At 32.3% G+C, this 22,542-nt stretch overlaps 3 protein-coding genes across 3 annotated transcripts; 1 reads left to right on the top strand and 2 right to left on the bottom strand.

Annotated features, from left to right (window-relative positions):
* Positions 1-390: 390 nt before the first annotated feature.
* Positions 391-1,413, top strand: LOC25499388 (peroxiredoxin-2E, chloroplastic). Its single transcript, XM_013594635.3, has one exon. It carries the CDS (start codon positions 544-546, stop codon positions 1,195-1,197), a length of 654 nt encoding a protein of 217 aa, XP_013450089.1. The 5' UTR covers positions 391-543; the 3' UTR covers positions 1,198-1,413.
* Positions 1,414-4,735: 3,322 nt separating this feature from the next.
* Positions 4,736-7,066, bottom strand: LOC25499387 (pentatricopeptide repeat-containing protein At5g12100, mitochondrial). The gene has a single exon (XM_013594634.3). The coding sequence runs from the start codon at positions 7,064-7,066 to the stop codon at positions 4,736-4,738; it is 2,331 nt and encodes a 776-aa protein (XP_013450088.1).
* A 1,709-nt stretch (positions 7,067-8,775) lies between these two features.
* On the bottom strand, positions 8,776-14,640 carry LOC25499386 (glucomannan 4-beta-mannosyltransferase 9). The gene is made up of 9 exons (XM_013594633.3): positions 13,751-14,640; positions 13,549-13,647; positions 12,982-13,234; positions 11,057-11,167; positions 10,790-10,926; positions 10,342-10,455; positions 10,060-10,259; positions 9,660-9,854; positions 8,776-9,372 (listed from the first exon to the last, which is right to left on the bottom strand). Exons 1-9 carry the CDS (start codon positions 14,075-14,077, stop codon positions 9,213-9,215), a joined length of 1,596 nt encoding a protein of 531 aa, XP_013450087.1. The 5' UTR covers positions 14,078-14,640; the 3' UTR covers positions 8,776-9,212.
* Between the last annotated feature and the right edge of the window lie 7,902 nt (positions 14,641-22,542).

Genomic DNA, 22,542 nt, shown 5'->3' with positions numbered 1-22,542 from the left:
TTCGCATTTTAGTTTTATCTTTTGGTTTAGCCTCTTTAATTTCAAGAAAGATGAATTTTAATTTTTTTTATCGACAGGACATTTTTAAATGTCAGTATCTTTCTTTGCAAAATAAATTTTAAACCATTTTCAAAATACATGTTAGAATTATTTTTAATTAATTATATTTTACCCAAATCATTTGGATGAAATGTTAATATTTTTTTTCCTTCAAATTAACTGAATGCCATTAATTTAGTATAGTTCTGAGATCAATTTCAATTATAATCAGCTCCAAGATCAATCTTAGTTTGAGTGCAAATAAAAAAAATAAAATTCTATTTTGTTTTGTCTGAAAAAATCACTGTTAGTTGGCGAAAATAACGATATGTTTGGTAAGAGAAGGTGCTACCTGGCAGAAGAAGAAGCAGCCAAGTAGTAAGAATAACCTAATTTTGTGGTAAGGTTGAGGCAAGATTCATCTTCATTCATACTTCACCTTCTTCATTCATTCATTTCCACAAACACCTTCTACTCACTCTCTCTCACTCTTCCAAATCAACAATGGCAACATCACTCTCTTTCTCCAGACTCCTCTCATCTTCTACCACTACCTCACTCTTATCTCCCAAAACCAAAACCCTCTCTTCCAACTTCACCCTCCCTCTCAAATTCAACCGCTTCAACTCAAAACCTCTCCGATTCTCCTCTTCCCCCAAAATCTCCGCCACCATCTCCGTCGGCGACAAACTCCCCGAATCCACCTTCTCCTACCTCGACCCCGCCGGCGAAGTCCAAACTATAACCGTCTCCGACCTAACAAAAGGCAAAAAAGCAGTCCTCTTCGCCGTTCCAGGAGCCTTCACACCAACATGCTCACAGAAACACGTTCCTGGATTCGTGGAGAAATCAGCGGAGCTAAAAGCGAAGGGAATTGACACCATCGCTTGCATTTCGGTGAACGATGCGTTCGTGATGAAAGCGTGGAAGGAGGATTTGAAGGTTAATGATGAAGTGGTGCTTTTGTCTGATGGGAATGGTGATTTCACGAAAGCAATTGGTGTTGAGCTTGATTTGAGTGATAAACCTGTTGGATTGGGTGTTAGGTCAAGACGTTATGCTTTGTTGGCTGAAGATGGTGTTGTTAAGCTTTTCAATTTGGAGGAAGGTGGTGCTTTTACTTTCAGTGGTGCTGATGATATTCTCAAAGTTCTTTGAATCAATTTTCTATTATGTCTTACAACATGTTTAATCGGTTAAGGTTAATGCACTTTTTTGGTTTTGGTTTTCTTAATAATAATTTGGAGTGGATTTGACCTAATTGGTGTTTATTGTCCTAATTCTATTTTGTGATGATGATTAACTGTTGAGCTTTGTGGTGATTTGTTGGTGAATTATATTTTCATTGTATGCATTGGTTAGTGGTTGATTGAATAGTTGTCTTTAGTTGATAATTTGTAGTATGTTCATGCATATCATTTTTGCAATGCTGCAAATTAAATTAAGTGTATGATTGGTATCAAAGTGGAAGTGGAAATGTCATAATGGTGCTTTATTTTCCAAAGCATGATTTAGGAGTTATGTTATGATGTGATTTTGATACAGAACCAGTAACATACTCAAAGTGTATGAAATTCATATCGAAACATTCTTGTAAGAGTGCAAACTGTTTGATAAATGACCCACACTAATGACTGTTTAATAAGAATTTTTTAACTTCCTAATTCCCAAGGCTCTCAATATTATGGTACCATTCTTCTCTTGTCTATAATTTGGGCATAAAATCCATTTTTAGGTTTTGTAAAATTATGGTGGCTCAGTGACGGCAAATCCACCTTAGTATCAAACATGCACAGACAAGTTATGCAGACAAAGCGTCACAAGACTAACCCCGTTGAATTTTGATTAGCTGCAAAACTTTGATAAGATCCGGTGCATTCGTTCTGGTAAGATCAACACTAGTTCAAGTATCACTCTTTGTTCTAATCTACGTTTTTTCACTAAGCAAAAGAAGCAAGTATCCGTGAAATACATGTTGGAATGATTTTTTTTGGTTTCTGAAGCTTTTCTGGCATTTTCTTTTGATCGTTGTCATGATCAGACAAGAGATTGCAACGCGATGCATGTACGCGCACAGAAAACTTATTACCATATTTGTTCTTTTCTAGCAAAGCCCGGCAGAATTTCAGCCTCACAAACAATTATCAACAGGGACAACCGGCTAGGAGATGTAGGATCCTTAATCTAGTGATAAAGACCTACAATATACTTGTTTTATTTTTATTTTTTTATAAGTTGATATTCTAAGCAGTAAAATTTCCTAACAACGAAATCCTATCTTCAAAATTGATTTGTCAACTAAATTCCCAACTTTGATAGCATCGTTACCACAAATTCGTGTAAAAATCAGCAATTATGATTAAAAATGTCCACCAGTTCAGGTTTTCATTTTCCACCATCTTCATCTTACATTTCGTGGAGACAAATTGTGAATCTTCATGTCTTTGTCTTCCTGTTTCAGCATATAGTAGATATACCACCAACACTCTCAATCACGTCCCTGTACCAAAAAGTGCTTTCCGTTTAATCTTGAATTCCAGTGTCCCTTAGCATGATATTTTTCAATACATCTCATTAATTTTCATTTCAACAGTGAAATGTTTTATTTACAAAACACGAATGAAATTTTGAACTCATACAGTAATTAGCAACAACGCCATTTTTAAAGTTTCGGAATACCATGCTACAAAATAATGTTGAGAACAGGCCGTCCACTCCACTGGTGCTGATTTATCAAAAGGAATTAGGAATATCCATAAATCATGAGTATATTAAAAAAAATTGCAACCTTAGTTACACAGCTGCTGCCTGCAGCTGTGTTAAAATTCAGTAGAAATTTCTCTTTATTTCTACTATTTCTTAAGAGTAATCACATCACTTGTTAAAGAAAAAAAGGAGTATTCTTGGCACATCTTTTTGAATGGACTTCGTGTAATGATATTTTATCCACACTTTTACTTAACCAACCAGCACTTACTCATAATTATTAAGTAAATTGTTCAATTTATTTAGAATTTAAATTTAATATATACTAACAAAAAGAAAGCTAATAACGATAACTATTAAGGGCTTAATAAACACATTAATTGCACAGCCATTTCTTATTAATATATGTACAATGAGTACGGGGATGGAGGGAGGGAGCTACAAAATTGCAATTGTAACTAGAAAAATAATGTTACACAGGAATAGAGGATGATCAAATAAATTTACTTGAGATCCAACTTCGATCTTCACAAACCCATAGCTCCCTCATTAGTTTGGAAAAATGTGTCAAAGCTATTCCATGATGAGAGGTTCACTAAGAACATGAGATTAGAAGGTTAGCTTGCAGAAATTTGAACCCCAGGTTTTCTTTTTAAGGATTCTGTTCAAATTCATGAACATGATAACAATAAGCTACACTATTATATACACCATAAGCTAGTCAAAGCTGCTATAAACCTGTGAATAGATCTTGTGGTAATATCATTCCCTAGTCAAGCTTATATTCAATTTCCACTATCAATTCGGGATTCAAGTGCCATCAAGTTTCTCCACATGTATTTTGTGAAATTAAGTACAAAGAATCTATGCAACTCAACTGACATGCATTTTGAGCAAACAAGAAAGGAACAGAAGATAAATCTTCCATGATGCGGAACCAGTTAAACTAAGATGTCTAAGGCAGCAAATAACACTTGTTTAAACAAGAGCTCCCAAGGAGAACTGCCTATATATAGTTTAAAGACAGGCACAAGCTTCATTTTGTACGGTGCAAGCAAAAGTACATAGGTCACTGCAAGCAGAGAACCGGTGAGGCTCCAGAGTTTTGAAAGAATGAAATACCTAGTCAATTAGAATGTATAGTTTTCAACTCTCTGTTGCAGTCTGACAGTTTCAGAGAACGCACAATATTCTTGTGGCATAAGTAAATCTGAACTAGAGATGGGAAGAGAAAAAGTTGAACGTCTCAGTGATGAACCTCTGCATGGAATTGATGTTCTAGAAGAGCTAAGAAACTAGGTAAGCAAAGTCAGGATGGTGCGATCAACAGTTATTAGGGGGGGCGTGGGGAGTGTAGTACCTGCATCAGAATTTGATTGATTTTCCATGATTTATTGCAATGGTAAATACTATAGGAAAATGAAACTGCACATTAATGACTGAAAATTGATGAATAACAAAAGTTTCTACAAACCGTAAAAAAAAAGAAGTCTCGACAAGACTGGCGTAAGTGGCACTGGAGACCCTTCTGCAACAAAAGATACAATATACACACTATTGGAATGTTATGATTTTTATCAATTTGGGAGCCATATTATGTTGATATACTAATTGTGTTTACCTTACTAAATTGTAACGTTAATATCATTGAACCTGACGCATGATAAGAAATTGTGACATCGTTTTGATTTAATACCTTGTGAGATAAAACTTGTTCTAGTAATTTTACTAACAAGTATATAAACATCTATTAGTGACTCTTTATTGTTAAAAAGAAAAAATCAGTGAAACTTGTACTTTTGTGTCTTTCCTCCTTTTCCATTAATCCCCTATTATTTCAACTATATATTTAATCTGTCAAAGTTACGAACTAAAAATCTATTTGATGAATCTAGAGAAAAAGAGAGAGGTAAAAGAGAAACTGGTACTTATTCAGATAATATTGCCAAAATGGTAAAGTTGGATAATGTACAATGGTATGTATCATTTGTTAGCCTTCAAGTTGTTGAAGTTCACTAGTCAACTCTGAGGATACAATTTCAGCTTCGTGTAGCATTTCCTCCTCTCTAAGCCCGGATATTAGCTGAGAGCAAATGCAATCATTTAAAATGAAACCAGAATCAAACATTTCCCTGTACCAAAAATACGCACCGTTGAAATCTTTTAAGTCACAATGTCCCTTAACCAGAATTTTATATGTATCAGCCTTTGGAACCAAACCCTTTGCCTTCATATCATCTAAAATATGCTTTATTTCTGAGACCCTTTGATCTCTAAGGTGTGCTAGAATCAAGCAGTTGTAAGTCACCTTGTCGGAATCAATTCCCTGATCAACCATTTGTTGGTGCAAAGACATTGCCTTCAGAACATTTCCATCTTCAGCATAACCATAAATCATTTCATTATATACAGCTCGATCTGGAATCAATTTCATTCCTAACATTTCTTGAAACATTTTCTCCATTGTCACTACACCTTTTTTCCTGCATGAATTGATCAAAGGATGGAAAGTCCCAATTGAAGGTTTTATGCCCCGCTTCTTCATATTATCGTACAATTCAAGGCATTTTTCGGGGTTTCCTGACATTGCGTATACTGACATTAAGGAATTGTATGTAATCACATCTGGTTTATATCCCTTCCTGGTCATATGGAGAAACAGATTCTCAGCTTCTGTTACCCTTCCGTTTTTCCCAATTCCATTTATTAAAGTATTGTATGTCACAATAGTTGCATCTATTCCATTTTGTATCATTTCATTTAAAAATCTGAAAGCATCTTTCGGTTTACTCAGTGAACAACTAGCTTCAATGAGCATATTATATATATCTGCATTTGGAGAAACCCCGCGAGTTACCATATCCCCAAGCACAATCTCAGCATCAAGAAGCTTACCATCTTTGCACAAACAGTTTATAAGAGAACCATAGCTTTTGACATTAGGCTTCATCCCTTTATTTTCTATTTCCTCAAAAATCTCAAAACACCTGACAAAATCACACGTCATTCCATAACCATTAATCAAAGAGTTATAAGTCTCCAAAGTGGGAGAAACACCCTTCTCTATCATCTTCTTAACCCATCTCTCTGCCTGGTTCAAATCCCCAGTTTCACAAAACTTGTTAATCAGGGTATTGAAGGTGACATAACTAGGCTTCAACCCCCGTTTTTCCATTTCTTCAGCTGTCAATATACCTTTATTCAAGTCACCCTTTTGGCAATAAGCATTCACCAGTATATTATATGATACTGGACTTGGAACCACTCCATTACTTTCTAGCTTTGCCAAAATCTCTTTGGCCTTTTCAACCTTTCCTACCTTGCACAGTCCATTCAACAAAGCATTACAAGTCCACTCATCGACCTGTGTTCCATTTCCATTTAACAAACCATTTTCATTTCCACTCATCAACTGATCATCAAATACAAGACTCGAAAACCCCCTAGGCAAAAAACCTTTCCTTTCCATCTCCAACAACACCCTCTTAGCATCTTCCAATCTCCCCAAACCACAAAGACCACTTAACAAGCAATTGTAAGTAACAACATTAGCCTTCGAATACGGACCATTCATCCTAGCCCTCAATCTAAAAGCTTCGTCTATTCCACCCACCTTACAATACCCATCAATAAGCGTATTAAAAGTCACAGTATTAGGAACAACATTTCTTTGAATCATTTCATCAAACACCTTCCTTGCATCCTTTATTTTCTTGGCTTTACACAACCCACCCAACACTAAATTATACACATAAGTAGTAGGACGAATTCCATCTTTCTCCATTAAATTAATCAGCTCAAAACACTTATTTAAATCCTTCAACATAGCAGCAGAAAGAACAGCTTTTCCATAAGCAAAACTATCGGGTCGAACACCGGATTCAGCAACATCATTAAAAAGAGTAATGGCCTTTTGAAAGTGGCGTAAATCAACAAGGGATTGTAGAAGACGGTTGATAAAACAATTGGGAAGGATAAAGCCGTCGTTTTTCATGGAATAGAAGAGTTCAATGACTCTGTGGATGGCATTGGGATTGGAACAAAAGGGAAAGAGGGTTTCTAGAAAGATGGGTTTGGATAGGAGGGAGTGAATTTGCGAGGGAAATGAGTAAGGAACTTTGGAGAGAATAAGGTATTTGAAGAGGTTTTGGGCGTGTTGAGTGCGATCTTGGTCGATTAAGGATTGAATATGTTGGAATTTTTGAAGCCATTGTTGTTGATTTTGAGGAAGTGTGAGTGATTCGGAACAGAAGAATGAAATGGAATTGTTGAAGTTTGAATTGGGAAGAAGATGAAGAAAGGTGCGTCTTCTCAGAAACATTGTTACTCCTGTTGTGTATGGTGAATGGTGAATGAGAAAGCGTAGGCGTGAAAGAGAGGGTTTAGAGGGTTTTACTAAATTCTCTCTTGTTAGAGGGAAATTGATACTCTCTCTACTCCAAATAATGGATTTTGTGTGTGGACAATTTTATGTATTGTTCATATCAATTGAGTTGAGTTAATCTCTTGCGAGGACAATTTATGGATTTTTTTGTATTAACTTGCTAAATTCTCTCACTTAATGGATTGTTGATGTCAGTGGATAAAATTCGTCAAAGCAAGATGAATAGTTTACTGGATACAAAGATGGAGCAATGATATTGTATTCTGCACTCACATCTCATGTTTGGCAAGAACCACCTATTTTAGAGTTTGATGGACGTACGTTTGTGATGATGATTCAAAATTTGTAAAATACCCATCTAACGGACATCAACAAGGACTAATACGAAGTTGACAATAATATCAATTTTATTTCATAAGTGAGTAGCCGATGAATACTTTGCTTCCCGTGAATATCCATTGTAATCTCTACTCTTAATTCTCCCCGTCTCCATCCCTGTCATTTTTCAACTTGTTCTCTCTGAAATGAGACATCTCTCTCTCTCTCTCTCTCTCTCTCTCACACTCATTTTCTTGTATATCTAATAGTTTTACGATCATACAATTTGCTAGATCGTAGGGAATTCACACTCCATTTCTCTAGATTGAACTTTTTTTATTTTTTTTTTATTTTTTTATTTTTTATTTTTTATACAAATGTAGGATTGAACTCGATTCAAATAGACCATGCATAACTTTCACATTTTTTTGGGTACAAACGTTGGAATAAACTTGATTCAAATAAACTATGCATAAGTCTCATTTAGAAGCCCAAATTATGGGTTTTGTAGGATGTTTATATTTCTCAACAGTTATGCTAAATAGTACCATTAATTACTTTATATATATTTTTTAAACTTCTCTGTATTTTATTTTAAACAAAATTACACTTTTAGTGTCTTAACTTAATTTCATGTAACAATTTGGTTGTTTATCTTTTTTTCATTTCAATTTGGTCATTTTTGTCCATTTTCATATGAATTTTTAAGTTTAAAATTCATGATTTTATTTTCTTATGGTCTTTCAATCTTCAAATCTATGATCCTAGTCTATGTTTGCATAAGAATATTAGATTTGAAGCTTAAAAATGTATATAAAAATGGACAAAAAGGACCAAATTGAAATGAAAAAAAGATAAAGGACCAAACTGTTACCTGAAATTAAGTTAAGGGACTAAAAGTGTAATTTTGCCTTTATTTTATTTTTTTCAAATAGAAGAAATCAAAAGAATTTTAAATGGAGAGGATCGTAATTCGATGAAATATGTATCCCATTTTCTAAAAAATTGAAAATTAACATGTGTTTTAAAACATATATTAGCATGATCCATAATGATATCGTATACTCCCTCTATTTCTTTTCTTTTGATGTTTTAGAACTTCAACTATATTCCAAAACTTTTGATGTTTTAGTGAATTTAATATTGTTTTATCAAGTTTACCCTTGTTGAAAAACACAATAAACTATTAAAGTAGTTGCAACCTTTGGTTTATCACATGTGAATTTAATGATAAATAAGGACATTTAAGTAAAAAAACACAAATGTTTATATACTTTAATTACTCCTTAAAACTTGTGTCAAACGTCAAAACAGGAGAATTTAAAAAATATTATGCAAAATGGAACTTTATGTATTTTATCAATTTCTTGAAGCGACTTATTTTTCCAACAAATACAACTTCAAGAAAAAAAATGAAATCAAAATGAACTACAAAATCTTATTATAAACAATCCATCCAATACAACATTATTGCTTCCCTAAGGATCGATGTCAGTAGACTGCTGCCTTGTTCTTGTTCTGTGGACTTATCTTCCATGAGAAGGACTTCATATATTTTCTGTCTTTTTTGAATATTCACAAGAAAACTAAACTCTTCAAGAGTCACTGACCCTTATGCAAAACCTCAAAGAATAACAATCTTTTCCTTTAAACTAACAAGCTATAATTTACGAGAAGTATGCTGAAAACGCAATATATTACAACGTGTTCAATATTGAATCAACAGAAGATGAAATTGCTGATTGAAGAATCACCAAGTCCTTCTTCAGTTGGGAACGAAGGTTCCGACATATCCAAATGCCATGATGAAGAAGGCGATTGCTTGGATAAAGAGAAAGATGAAGAAGTGGTTTTTCCCAAACATGACATCGTAGCAGCCGATAAAGAAGAGATACATTCCAACGCCAAGTTCTAACAAGTGAATCCTATTTGATATTTGAGAACAAAGATAACAAATGTAGGTAAGTAGAAGTACCATATAACATTTACTATTTAGAAATCATTGAATGCCAGAGTTTTTAAAAGTGGTTTGCAACTGCCATCCGAGTCACGACATAAAAGTTTCTGCAACATCTATGCGACCACAATTTACTATTGGTCGCATCAGTTGCTTAAATTGCGATGCTCTAAATATTAAAGATTGTGACACAATCATGATTAAAAAACTAGTTGAATGCTATCAAATAACTAAGACAATAGTACTAATTTATACCTGTCTTCAATCCTGAATCGAGGCTTCTTGAGTGCTTTAGTCCCTGCTTTAGCCTTGAGAGCATCTCCAAGTTTCTCAGTGACAATCCATTCATTCACTCGACTAGCCTCCAGTAGACCAATAACAGTTGCCTTTGCTCTATGCAGAGACATGACATTCTCAAATAGAATCCAAAAGACGAGTAAATGGAGTGACCTGACATGTAGAAAACACAATCAAGTTAACAAAGTTTTACTTGCATAACAAGTTTCTTGTATTTAAAGGGAAATTTGGCTTATGTATTTGTACAGCATGTTACACAGTAGTAGTTGAAAAAGGTATACATTTAAATACATATTATTCGATATTTTAACTAACTAATGTCTTAAGTTATAGAGGAATAGTTGAGAGAAATAAACACCTTGGAGTTCCAACTGCATTAAGAAGAGTGATAACTGAAGGAATATAAACAGCTCCCCATTTTGGGACTGCAACTTCAGGTACCAAAACTGTTGCAGGTAGAACAATGCAATAAAACACAAACGTATTGATGTGTGCTATCACTTTCCGAACAAAGAAGAAACTGTAAATTACATGTATCTTCTTCCACAAGGACACTTTCTGCAATGCATACACATTATTAGCATGAGTATATTTTGTACTGTAGATTGAAAATAATTCAACGAAGCAACATTAAACTTACCTTGTTTCTAATAATCTCCAAGACCATTTTTCGGAAAAGATTGGCTGGTCCACAAGACCAACGATGCTGTTGGTAACGGTAGGCCTTGAAAGTACTCGGCAGTTCATTTTTAACCTGTATTCAAAATAAATACCTAAAATCAGTGACCAATTAATAATATAAACTCAATCCATTTCATATATTTATTTGTTATAGCATTCTATTTTTTTTCTTTTCAAATCAATACTTTAACAACAAAACCTGAATCATGGTTCAACTGTTTTAAACCGCTTAAACATGATAAAGATTCAATTGAACCATTTAAATAACCGAACCTTAGACAATGTAGGTTCACGGTTCAACCAGAGGAACCATATGATTCGGTTCGTTTTTTAAAACATCTTTAATTATGAATATTTTAAAAATCCAAGATTGAATTATTGAGTTTGAAATAATTATGAAAGTGGACCTTCAAGTTTGACAAGTATAAGAACTTCCACCCTTTGAGACTAGCTCTAACAGCCAAGTCCATATCTTCAACTGTGGTCCTATCCTTCCATCCACCAGCCTCGTTCAGCGCCGAAATTCTCCACACTCCCGCAGTCCCTATTGTAGTTCAGAACAGTATAAATTATCAGCTATTTTTTATGGAACCAAATAAACAGCATTTGTTCAATTTTTTACCATAAGATTTTATTTTATTTTTATTGTAGAAAGATGAAATTAAAATATTTACCGTTGAAGCCAAAGAAGGCATAAGTGGAAGACCCCACTTCTTGTTCCACAGTAAAATGGTAATCTAGTGACATCTCTTGCATTCTAGTCATCATACATTCATCCGAATTCACTGAAAAAACATAATAAAAAAAAATAGGAAAAAACTGTCTAGTTAGTTACTAGTAACAACCTTGCTGGCATGAAATTTATCATGTAACTAGATTAATGAATTATGCAGAAATTATAAAGTTGAAAATAAATGCATCTGTCGGTTAGTTGAGATGAAAAAAGTGAGTATGAAATGAGTCCAACATTAAATTTGCACATGCAATTGCCGGTATTAGCAGAAGAGTAGTAAAAGGAGGATGAAGAAGCACTATAAGAATAATGATGATATCAACAACCACAATAATTCCAACAACGGTGTTGTTGATGTGTAAGACAGCAATGCTCTTTCAAATAGTACACATGCATGTTTCAAGCATTGCCCTCCATAAATAAATCAACAATAATAATGGTTGGTCCCGCACAAAATCTTCAATTATTATCTGATAACATTATACAGCATAAATTTGGAATTGCACATATAGGCCATAGCAATTCTTTATGTGAATAGTGTGTGGCATTTACGGACACTCCTCGGATAATGCGGGTTTCCGTGTCAGACACTTGCCGTGTTCGACAACGACATATATAATCACTTATGTGATTTTTTAAATTTTTTAGTTGTGTCAGCATATTAGTGTTTACATCCGTGCTTCATAACCATGTCTTTTCCTCTGAATATAATTATCTGTTTCCACACTAAGAAGTGGTAAAGTGTTGATCAAACTTTTCGGCCACAAAATTACACAGCCAAACCATATTATGCTATAAATGAATAATTAGCCAGGGTAATATAATATGGTACGTGAAAACCATTATTATTTTATATCATATCATGGGCCTCATGGTTAGTCATCTATCATCAGTTTCGTTCACAACTTTTCGTGACAGGCTGTCCGCAAAATATATATTTTATAGGTTTACGAATATGCCATTTCAACCCTTTTTCCAACATGGAACATAAGAAACCAAACAAAATAGATGTATTAAGAAAAAAATATAAAATAAAGGTGTTGAAATATTTAACATCACCTGAAATAACACATTCTCTGTAATGATTTTTTTTGGAGGGTAGTAGAACCAAGTAGGTCCATATGTATAAAAAGGAAGTGCTAATTTTTCTCTTTTTATAAAATGAGCTAAGTATATTTCTAGTCTCAACAAAAACATTCATTAAGGTAAGGACTCTCCACTAAAAAGCTGAGAGCTCTTTAATAATAAAACGAGGGTCAAGACAAATTTTATTGTTAGTGGGTTTAAAATGAGAGTTTTAATCACCTTACTCTTAGATGGTCCTAAATCAAAGATTTTGATACAATTCCATATCTAGAATGCATCAGTATTAATTTTACCACTTATTATGATCCCATCTGATACAAAATATTAATGTTCACGGTTGTCCTAGAAGATATCCAACAATTAAAAAAACATTCATCTTTTAATTTTAATTTTAGTCTCTCTAAATTTTTTTACCAACTTTTTATCACCATATTTTTAGTCCCTCGTGAAAACGAAGCAGTTTACTTAAATAAGTTTAATTAAAAAGAATTAAAGAGAAATAAACGTGGCTTAAATGGAAGGCAACCACGAAAGCTGAAGGTGGTACCATAGACCGTGATGCTTGCAACTTTACACATTACACAGGGTTGTTCAACCATAAAGTGGTACCCACCATCACTCCAACCAAACTAAAAATTCCTAATACAAAAATCACCCACCGACAGTTTTTCTATAAGCAAATTCCATATTAAGAATCTTAATTTAAGATTATGTCAAAATCTAAATTTAGAAAAGTGCTTTGTTGGTGTTGAAACTTAAAAGAAAAAGAAAGAAAATTACCAAATTTCCAACGAGCTTGAATAAGCCCAATTTCAGGATTATGCACCATAAATGGTACGGTACGCCACAAAAAATCAGGCTCTGGTTGAAAATCAGCATCAAATATTGCAACATGATCACATTGCTTCACATAGCTATGCTTCATTCCTTCTTTTAAAGCCCCTGCTTTGTATCCATTTCTATTGTCCCTAACTTCATACTTTATATTCACTCCTTTGCTTGCCCATCTTTGGCATTCTAGTTGCACCAACTCCTACATTTTTTTTGTCACCATAAAATTAATGTTAATCAATATCACATGATCGATGTTTTTTTAAAACTAGACTTTTTTCTTGTTAGGGTAAAACTAATAAAACATTGATTTTGTTCCGAAGGGTTTGAAAGGTACGTGACTACGATCTGAGCTGTGACATCAATGTATTTTAGGTTATGTGAGTTTGTGACTAAAAGACATCGCAATTGAGTCGATATAAATTGTAAATGATTATGATATTTTTGCAATATTAAGAATCGCGACGTAGAGTGAATTAAAAATCTTGGATTTAATAATTTAAATTCAGTGGTTACCTTGATTGTTGGGTCAGTGGAGTCATCAAGAACTTGTATAATGATCCTATCAGAAGGCCATGAAAGACCACATGCAGCTCCAATTGACAATTGATAAACCTACATACATACATTAAAAGAAAACTCAATATCAAGCTTTAAAAAAAGTGCTCAACTACTATGCTTAACAAAGTTGCATTTTTTAGAATAAAAAATAAAGTACCTCTCTTTCATTGTACATAGGTATTTGAACAAGAACCATAGGATAACAAGAGTTCCCTAACTCAATATCATCCTTAATCGGTTCCCATTTGTAACGTTTTTCAGGTTTTCTTCCAAATAGCTTCACAAGAGTAATGACAACACCCATATAAACCCTCTCAATGAACATCATCACCGACATTATCAAACACAAAAACACTGATATTCTTAGTAATGGAACGATTAATGGAGCTTTGATTTGGCTCCAAATCAAAGAAATCTGCATGGTTAGGTCATCTTTTGCTCCTTGTAATGCAAAAGGGATAGTAGTAGAAGAAAAACGATCCATTTGAAATAGTAGTTTTTGACAAAAACAAAAGAGAAGAATGAGAAAGACAAAGATGTGAACAATGGTTGAAGACAAACACTAATAGATACAAAAGAGTTTAAAGGAATCAACTTTGTTAAGAAACAGGAATATTTGTTTTTGTTTTGTAATAAATTGTTATGTTTTGCTTCTGGTCCACGCAAAACAATGTGAGTTACTCTACTCTAGAGAGTAAAGAAAAACCAGTTCCTAGATCTCAAAACTAACAAACAACTTTTTTTAGCTTTTCATGTGACTAGGTATGCTTCATCTGAAATGGAAATATTAACCTGGCCACAGAACTAGACTTGTGTGGAAAGTCAAATTATGTTCTGCTGCTTCTGTGATCAAATGAAAAGAGAAGCAGAACAATACATTTATAAAAAGCACAAGTAGATAACAAAAGAAAATGTGAAAGAAAAAAATAATAATAATCGAGAGGAAATAGAAGAGAGAAGAGATATATAAGAGGGGAAATGGGAGAGAAGAGAATGTTTTTTATTTTGTTTATTTAGGAGTTCTCTATATGGTACATTGCAATTGCATTATTATATCTCTCTCTTCAATGCCTTTTATAGTACTAAGTTGAAGCCTCAACCACATGTGTGCGGCTTATTAAAAAAAAAAATGTTACATAGACACCTTTTAATTGCATACACCCTTGTACACCCCATATATTAGGAAGAGAGAAGAGAAGAAGAAAGAGAAAGTGTACTTGTGCGGGGTCCATATGGCCACATGTCAGATTTTTGTGTAGGTGTCAAGGGGTGTATTGCCACCTAAGGGTGTTTATGTATCATAACTCTATTAAAAAATGGGGAACAGCAATATAGCATCAGCATGTTAAGGTAAGCTGCTAATGTCAAGATACATTAAAGTATTAATGAAAATTAAACAATTTTAAAACTTATTAATCATTTGACTTATTTTTATTTATTTTAAAACTATAATGTTATCAATTAGTGGCATATAGTTAATATTTTGTTATCATTCATTTTTTTTTTTTATATATATAAATGAAATATTCAAATTTAGTCTATAGTCATCGAGACAGAATGAAAAACATCATCTAAAAACTCATACGAGCAACAAAGAGAATTTGAGTTTGAATCCAAACAACCAGAAAAAAAATATCCGGTCTAATAATCTTAACATTTTCAGTTGTTTTGAACAACCCAACAAGACTCCATTACGTATATCGAGATAATTGAAAAAGGGAAAAGAACATAATGTTGAGTGTATTCATAAAGATGAAGATTTTGCTCTTTCTCCAATACAAAAATTTAGCCGTGGCATTAACCATTTTACCACTTCATTAACCAAAAAAATGTATGTTCCTAACCACTTTTTAACATGAATCTCATTAACCATTTTGACTCTTTCATTAACAACTAAAATGCAAGTCATGAACCACTTATTTTACAAATTTCAAAAGAATGACATTACACACATTTATGTAAAATAAGTGTTTAATGTGAAATAATTTTGTGGTTAATGAAGTAATCAAAATGTTTAATGAGATATGTCTAATATGTTCAAAAAGTTATCAACAACATACATTTTTAGGTGAATGAAATGCCGAAATTGATTAACAACACAACTCAAATTTTGTATTAGAATTAAAAATACTCATCTTTATAAAAGAACTTTGACATATATGACTTTTTTTTTAAAAAAAAAAAAAAACATCTCGTACGACTCTTTCAAATGACAAAAAAAAGAGAGGTAATGTTCACCATATAAATACGACGAACAACTTATATGTTCCATTTGTTTAAATATGTGTATTCTAATAGCATTGCTTTCAATATGGAATATAAAAATGTGTCAAGGAAAAGTGAAGCTTGCTCAATTATCTAATTGATAGTGGTTTGAATTAGTTTCAAATTTCTTCATTTAGAGGATTAAATGATTTAACATGAACCCATAATCGTTATAACATCTGTGTATTTCCGTTGTGTGGATTTTTGTTGTTAAATGGTCGTGAGCAAATCGTAAGCTTATACAATGAACCTTTTGTATTGAATACGCAGGACGGGAGGTAATTAATCAGCCTAAATACTAATCATAACTTTCTAATCTCCCACCTTCTTGACTATCCTTGTACACCATCACTTTATTAGTTCATTCTATTTCTTTAACAAGTAAACAAATACTCAAAGGAGTTGATCTAATAGAGCATAATCTAACCTTTATGAACATTTAGCTGGTTTAAACTTCCACTAATCTCTTTAATTAGTGAGATACATGCAGTAATTTTTTTGTAATTATTTTTTATGAAGCTGTCGTATTTTTGAACTAGAAGATTTTTTCAACTTAAATTGTGGCATCACCCCATTAAACTATAATTGTATCGTTAAGAAAACTAAACAAAAAGTCGGCAATTGTTTTGGCAGTGTATAATACAAAACACATGCTTACGCCTTACACATTTTAATTCGTTTAATTTCTTAGCTAAATTATAAAAAAAGCTAAACAAATTAAGACCAAACAACAACTGTGTTGTTGAAGGTATAGACTAAGTGACTTTACTCTTGAACTTTCGTTTTCAGATTTCAGACTTAGAGATTCCTGTTTCTTTAATCTATTGTCAATTAATTCTTTTTTAGTCGCATCTTATCTTCAATGAAACTAATGATCGATTAAGTGTTTTTGTAGCTCTTTTAATAAAGATAATGGAATTGTTCTAATTAAAAAAATCAGCATGCATCCCCACGAGCTTAGCTCAGTTGATAGAGATATTGCATTTTATATGCAGGGGTCAGGGTTCGAACCCCGGACACTCCACTTCTCTATAATTAAATTATATGAGCTCTAGCTTAAACTTGACTTAAAAAAAAAAAAAAAAAAACAGCAAGTATTTTTTTGACTATTTGGGCACCTACTATACAATACTATGCCTAAAAAAAAAAAACCATGACCAACAAATAGGGTAGTAAAACTATATACAGGTCTTTTAAGTTTGGTCTTTTTTGTTTTTTTTGTCAAAAAAAAAGGTTTTTTGGATCGGTCTTTTAGTTTATTCTTCCTAATTGATTTATATTAGGCAAATTATATGGTACATCCAACAATTTGAGTGTATTGGTACACCAAATCCTTAAATTAATAGTTAAATAAGTTATTTTTTGTAGGAAAAAATATTTTCTATCACCTATAATTATAATAACTAAATCTTATTTACCAAAAACGTCAACACAATAAAATTTGATTTTTCTGAATTCCTATTACTCATAATAGAGAATTTTGATTATTTTTTACAATAAAATGTAGAAAAATTAAGTATGATTTTTCTAAAAAATAAAATGATGTTTTTTCTTATAAAATAATATTTTCTAAAATATATATGTCAACAAACACCTATTTCTTTCATAAAAAATGATAGTTAATTTATAAAAATGTAAGCGAGAGTACCGGTACACCTTAATTTGCGGGTGTACCATAGAAGTTCCCTTTATATTATATTATCTTTGCATTGTTTATCATTAAGTTATACAGGTCTTCTATTGTCACTCTTTTTGTTATATTTTATGATTGTGCGAGTTATAATTTGTGTTCCGCAACGACATTGAGATGCACATGTGTATCACGACTAGCACTAGAGATAATCGACCCATGATTTTGAGTTTGTAACTTGAATCAGTGCTCTTGAATTAAGATATTGTTGCGAAAAATTATGTTATCTTGTTCTACAGTTTTTAGATTTTAAAATTTAAATTTAAAGTAGGGAAAGCAAGAAGACAAATCTTACATATTTATGCGAATCATCTAAATTTTAAATCCCTTTAATAATACATTAAAATGTCACATGTGCATTTATTTAACAGAAGATTTTTTTAAAGGGTCAATTTAAGGAAAAGTCAAACATAAGGGATTGCCTGCTTAATTGTTCCTAACAAATAGTGTGGAACATGAGCAAGTTTTATATGAGCACAACCCAAATAAATTTTATTTAAACATACACTAATGAACAATAGACAAGAGGATTCCTTTAAAAAAAAAAAAACAATAGACAAGAGGAAAAATGGTTAGTCGTAAATATTTGACTACTCTATTTAAATACACTTGAATATAGTTTGAAAGAGAAAATAACAAAGAATGTGTATTTTTCTTATAGTTATAAAAAAAAATATATGTATTTTTTGGGTGCGTGTCTTCTAATTATATGTTAAAATGCTTGTGATCACTTAAGACTTTGTCTCGATAAAGACCGGTATCAATGGTGGCAGAAATTTCCTAATCCCTACTACAATGTGCATATGAAAGCGAAAGGAGTGGGATTTGCCGTTCTTCGACTAGACATTGCATCTTCTGCACTCTTCTTAGACTTGAATATTAAGGTTGGCCACATGTCTTCGTCTTCGCAGCATTGACTATACATGTATTACTTTTTTTTCTAGACATTAAGTTATGCTTTGTTAGAAAAATTAAGTGGTACATCGATTACATATTGAGTCTTAAATGAGTTTCCAAAGAGTGATATATTTCATCTTATAAGTTGGTTTATAATAAGAATGTTAAACTCACTAAAAAAACTTAATTAAAGTTTATTGATTTGGAGCACCCATCATTTATATTATCACTTCAAATCCAATAGTGTTGGACGTGAGTGACTTTATAAAAAAAAAAACCAAGTTGCCCCACTAATTTAGTAAGGATGTGTTAAATCAAGGCTTAAATGCTATTTTGGTTCCTTAAGTATTTAGTTGGTATCGTTTTGGTTCCTTAACTAAAAAAAAGATTGTTTGAGTACTTTAAGTTTTTTTTTAGTCTAATTTTGGTCCCTTATGTTAGGTTTCCGTTAGGGTTTAAAAAAAAAATTAACTCCATGACACATGTCACCTTGTCATTGGCTCTGAGTTTTTTTTTTTTTTTACAAAAAAAAAATTAAAAAGAAAATATTTTTTTAGAAAATATATATATTTTAAAAAATCCCAAAGCCAATGACAAAGTGACACGTGTCACCTTGTCATTGGTTCTGGGATTTTTTTTACAAACAAAAATATATTATATTTCAATATTAAAAATATTTTGTTTTATAAAAGAAAAACTGAAAAATATTTTTTTTATAGAAAAAAATAAAATTCTCAGAGCCAATGACAATGTGACACGTGTTCACACTTAAAGTTTTTTTATTAAACCTAACGAAAACCTAACAGAATGGACCAAAACGAGACTAAAAAAAAACTTAAATACACAAACAATCTTTTTTTTAATTAAGGGACCAAAGCGATACCAATTAAATACTTAAGGACTAAAAAAACATTTAAACTGTTAAATCAAATATAAAAATATAGTAATACTTAGCTTGATAAAAAGGGGGTGAATTCCCTCAAAAAAAAAGGGGGTGAATTCGAAAAAGAAAGTCCTCCCGGCAAAAGTTATGGTGCATAAGTTATTTCCTTATGCACCGTGCATAAACACATCACAACCATCAGATTTTTATTTTGAACAAAAATGGTTTTGGTTCACTTTGAGGGTGTAGGAAGCAATTATGTTGGGATTTATGCACGGTGCATAAGGATTTCCTTATGCACCATAACCACTCCCAGTCCTCCCACTGGTTTTGTAAATATGAGATAGATCCAATATAAAAATATAAAGTAGTGGATAATTCTTGTAAAAAAATTAGTGGATAATTAATAAACTAATTGACACGAGCTCCGTAAATTATTAGCTAAAACGCAACTTGCAGCGGCTTATAGAAAAATCGTTATAAGTTAACAAGAAACTTTAATCTTTTCGGAAAAAAATTGTTATCAAATTAAACTAGTCTATTTTGATTATGTTGTTGTGTGTAAGTGTGAGTTATATGTCCCACATCGGATAAAAGAGTAAAGGTTGAATACCTTATAACTGAGAGGACCCATAAACCCATTGGCTTAAGATTTTTGGATTTTTGGTAAGAGTGTGGTGTTTCTCTCACAAGTGTGGTTGTTCTAACCTCGATGTGGACGATCTCCCGAGCTTTCCTGATGACCCAACCGATTGTAAGTATTTATAAGTTATTTGCTGTAGACTTGAAATTTGGCATTGTCAAAGAAAGTCTTAACATAAGAACTTGAAATTTGGCATTGTCAAAGAAAGTCTTAACATAAGAACAATGAAAGGACTTGCAAACAGCTAAGCTGATTGTTCATGTTTTTTTCTTTTCAGTCTCTTTAAAATGGCATGTAATTTCCCTCAACTAATCTCCTTGTAGCTATGGTTCTGCGACGAGGACTAAAACCCAACTAAAGGTTGAGACAGCATTTTCTCCTTATGTGAAGTGACTTTAAGAAATATATTATTAGAGTAATGATATTTGTACAACCATTTTTGTACAACTTTTGTACAACCTTCTCTCTCATACTCACATTATCTTCTTATTCTCTCTCTTCCTTTTTCTCTCTCTATTGTTTTTGACCAATAAGAAGAGAACACAACAAGGTTGTCCTAAAAGTTGTACCAAAAGAATTGTTCAAATATCACTACTCATATTATTAATACTACTTTCATCTCTTCAATCAAGTTCAAATTTACATTTATTTTATAATTTACACCAACCTCCTCCTATCAAGATTTTTTTTTTTTTAAAGTTATCATCTCTTACGTTAATTAACGCTTTGTTTCTTTATATCAATACGGTCATCCCTATTATTTATTTAAGGAGTTGTTACTTGTTCATGCCGTATTTTCGTGATATATAAAAAAAATTAGGATATGGGTAGTGCTATTTCAAGCGAAATATAATTGACAAATTTATCCCGGACTCACTCCCATCATTCGATCGATGATATTTAACATAAGTCATGGATATGATTGAATAAAAGGATAATGTCATGCTTCAGTCAATTACACACAAAAACTTATAAGAAAGTTGTGATGTTTTCGCTAATCACTTTTTCACTAGAAGCAGCCCGTCTACAAAACAACATAGTTTATATCGTATTTTATTTTAGCTCACACTCATGATAGGAAATTGATTGACCATAAGGTTACTTCTCCCACAAGTGATTCAATTCATTGTGATTTAACCACCAATGTTGAGATTCCCTTAAGATGATACTTCTCCCACAAGTATGTTTTTGTGTCATGGAAGTAACTCATTGGATAACCTTTGGTCTGTGTCATAAGATTTGGTAATTGCTCTTCTCTCATCTGTTTTTTCTCATTCCCGTCAAATAATCAAGCGTAAGTTAACTCACGCATGTATATTTTCAACGTAAGTTAACTCACGCAAGTATATTTTTCAGCATAGGTTAACCCACGTAGTACAGGAATAAACAAAAACAAATGGGAGAAGAGCAATTTTCATGAAATTTTATTTATAAATAAACAGTACAAAAGACAAATGTGAAATGTCGTAAGCAAGTAACCTATAAAGAAAAACTTTGTAAAGTGCCAGCTGCAATTCAATCATTAATATTTCCTAGTTGGTAATCCAATCATTGTCAAGTTTGAAGCATTTTCCTCTATTTATGCCAAATTTCCATTGTTGAACTGTAGTGGCAAGCACAAGATGACAGTTCAACCACATCGAAAATTCCATAACATCTGATCAAAGCAACAGCCGTAACACCAAATAGGTCCTTTTTATACTTCTACATTCAAACTTCAAAGTTCTTGAATAACAAGTTTTCAATTCAGTTCATGGACCCTCGATGTTAATGTAATAGACAGCTCACCTGAAACTACTTATTTTGATTATCTCAAGAACTTCAACAAATCGAATATCCATTCATAGAACCGGCTTTTATAATCTAAAGTATAGTTCTTCTGCTATTCAATATATTATATTTATTCAATATATTGTATTATATTATAGTTCTTTTTGTTATTTAGAGTGCAGAACGAGTATCCATTGTTATTTGTCAAGGATATGTAATTGTTTTTAATAGCATCGAAGTAAATTTTAATCAATGACATATTGAATTTTATGATGACAACATAATCCGTTTTCTCTAACCACACATTATTCTTTTGTATTTAGGTGGTATGTTTAGAGTAATAATATGTTAAAGTCACGAAAAATGATTGTTTGCCCGTGCAAGATACTAGTATATTTACATTCTTGTGAGGGCCGTTCCTACGAAAGGGAGGCTCCACTCTCTTTTTGAAATAGGTCCAAGTAAAATAAAACACAACTTTTATTTGTGTAACTAAGCTTCATTAAAAAAATCAGAATCAGAAAAACTTCTAAACATGAAACAAAATAAAAAAAATTAAGTGAAAAAGAGGTGAAATTTATCTAACGATATCGTTTGGATCTGTCACTCCTCCGTAGTGAAAAAGGAGAATACGAGTGTTTATGCGAAAAAGAAATGATTGTTGTGATTCTTTCAATGAAACAGCTTTTCTAATTGACTGATTAAGTGATTGTACAAATTGGAGGTGGTTTGAAAGCATCAGATTTATGTCCAAAAAATGAGAACCAGAGTCAAGAAAAAAACTCAAACATGTACCGAAGA

The sequence above is a fragment of the Medicago truncatula genome, chromosome 7 (assembly GCF_003473485.1).
Source record: "Medicago truncatula cultivar Jemalong A17 chromosome 7, MtrunA17r5.0-ANR, whole genome shotgun sequence".
Lineage (NCBI taxonomy): Eukaryota > Viridiplantae > Streptophyta > Magnoliopsida > Fabales > Fabaceae > Medicago > Medicago truncatula.
This window is presented reverse-complemented; position numbering and strand designations above follow the sequence as displayed.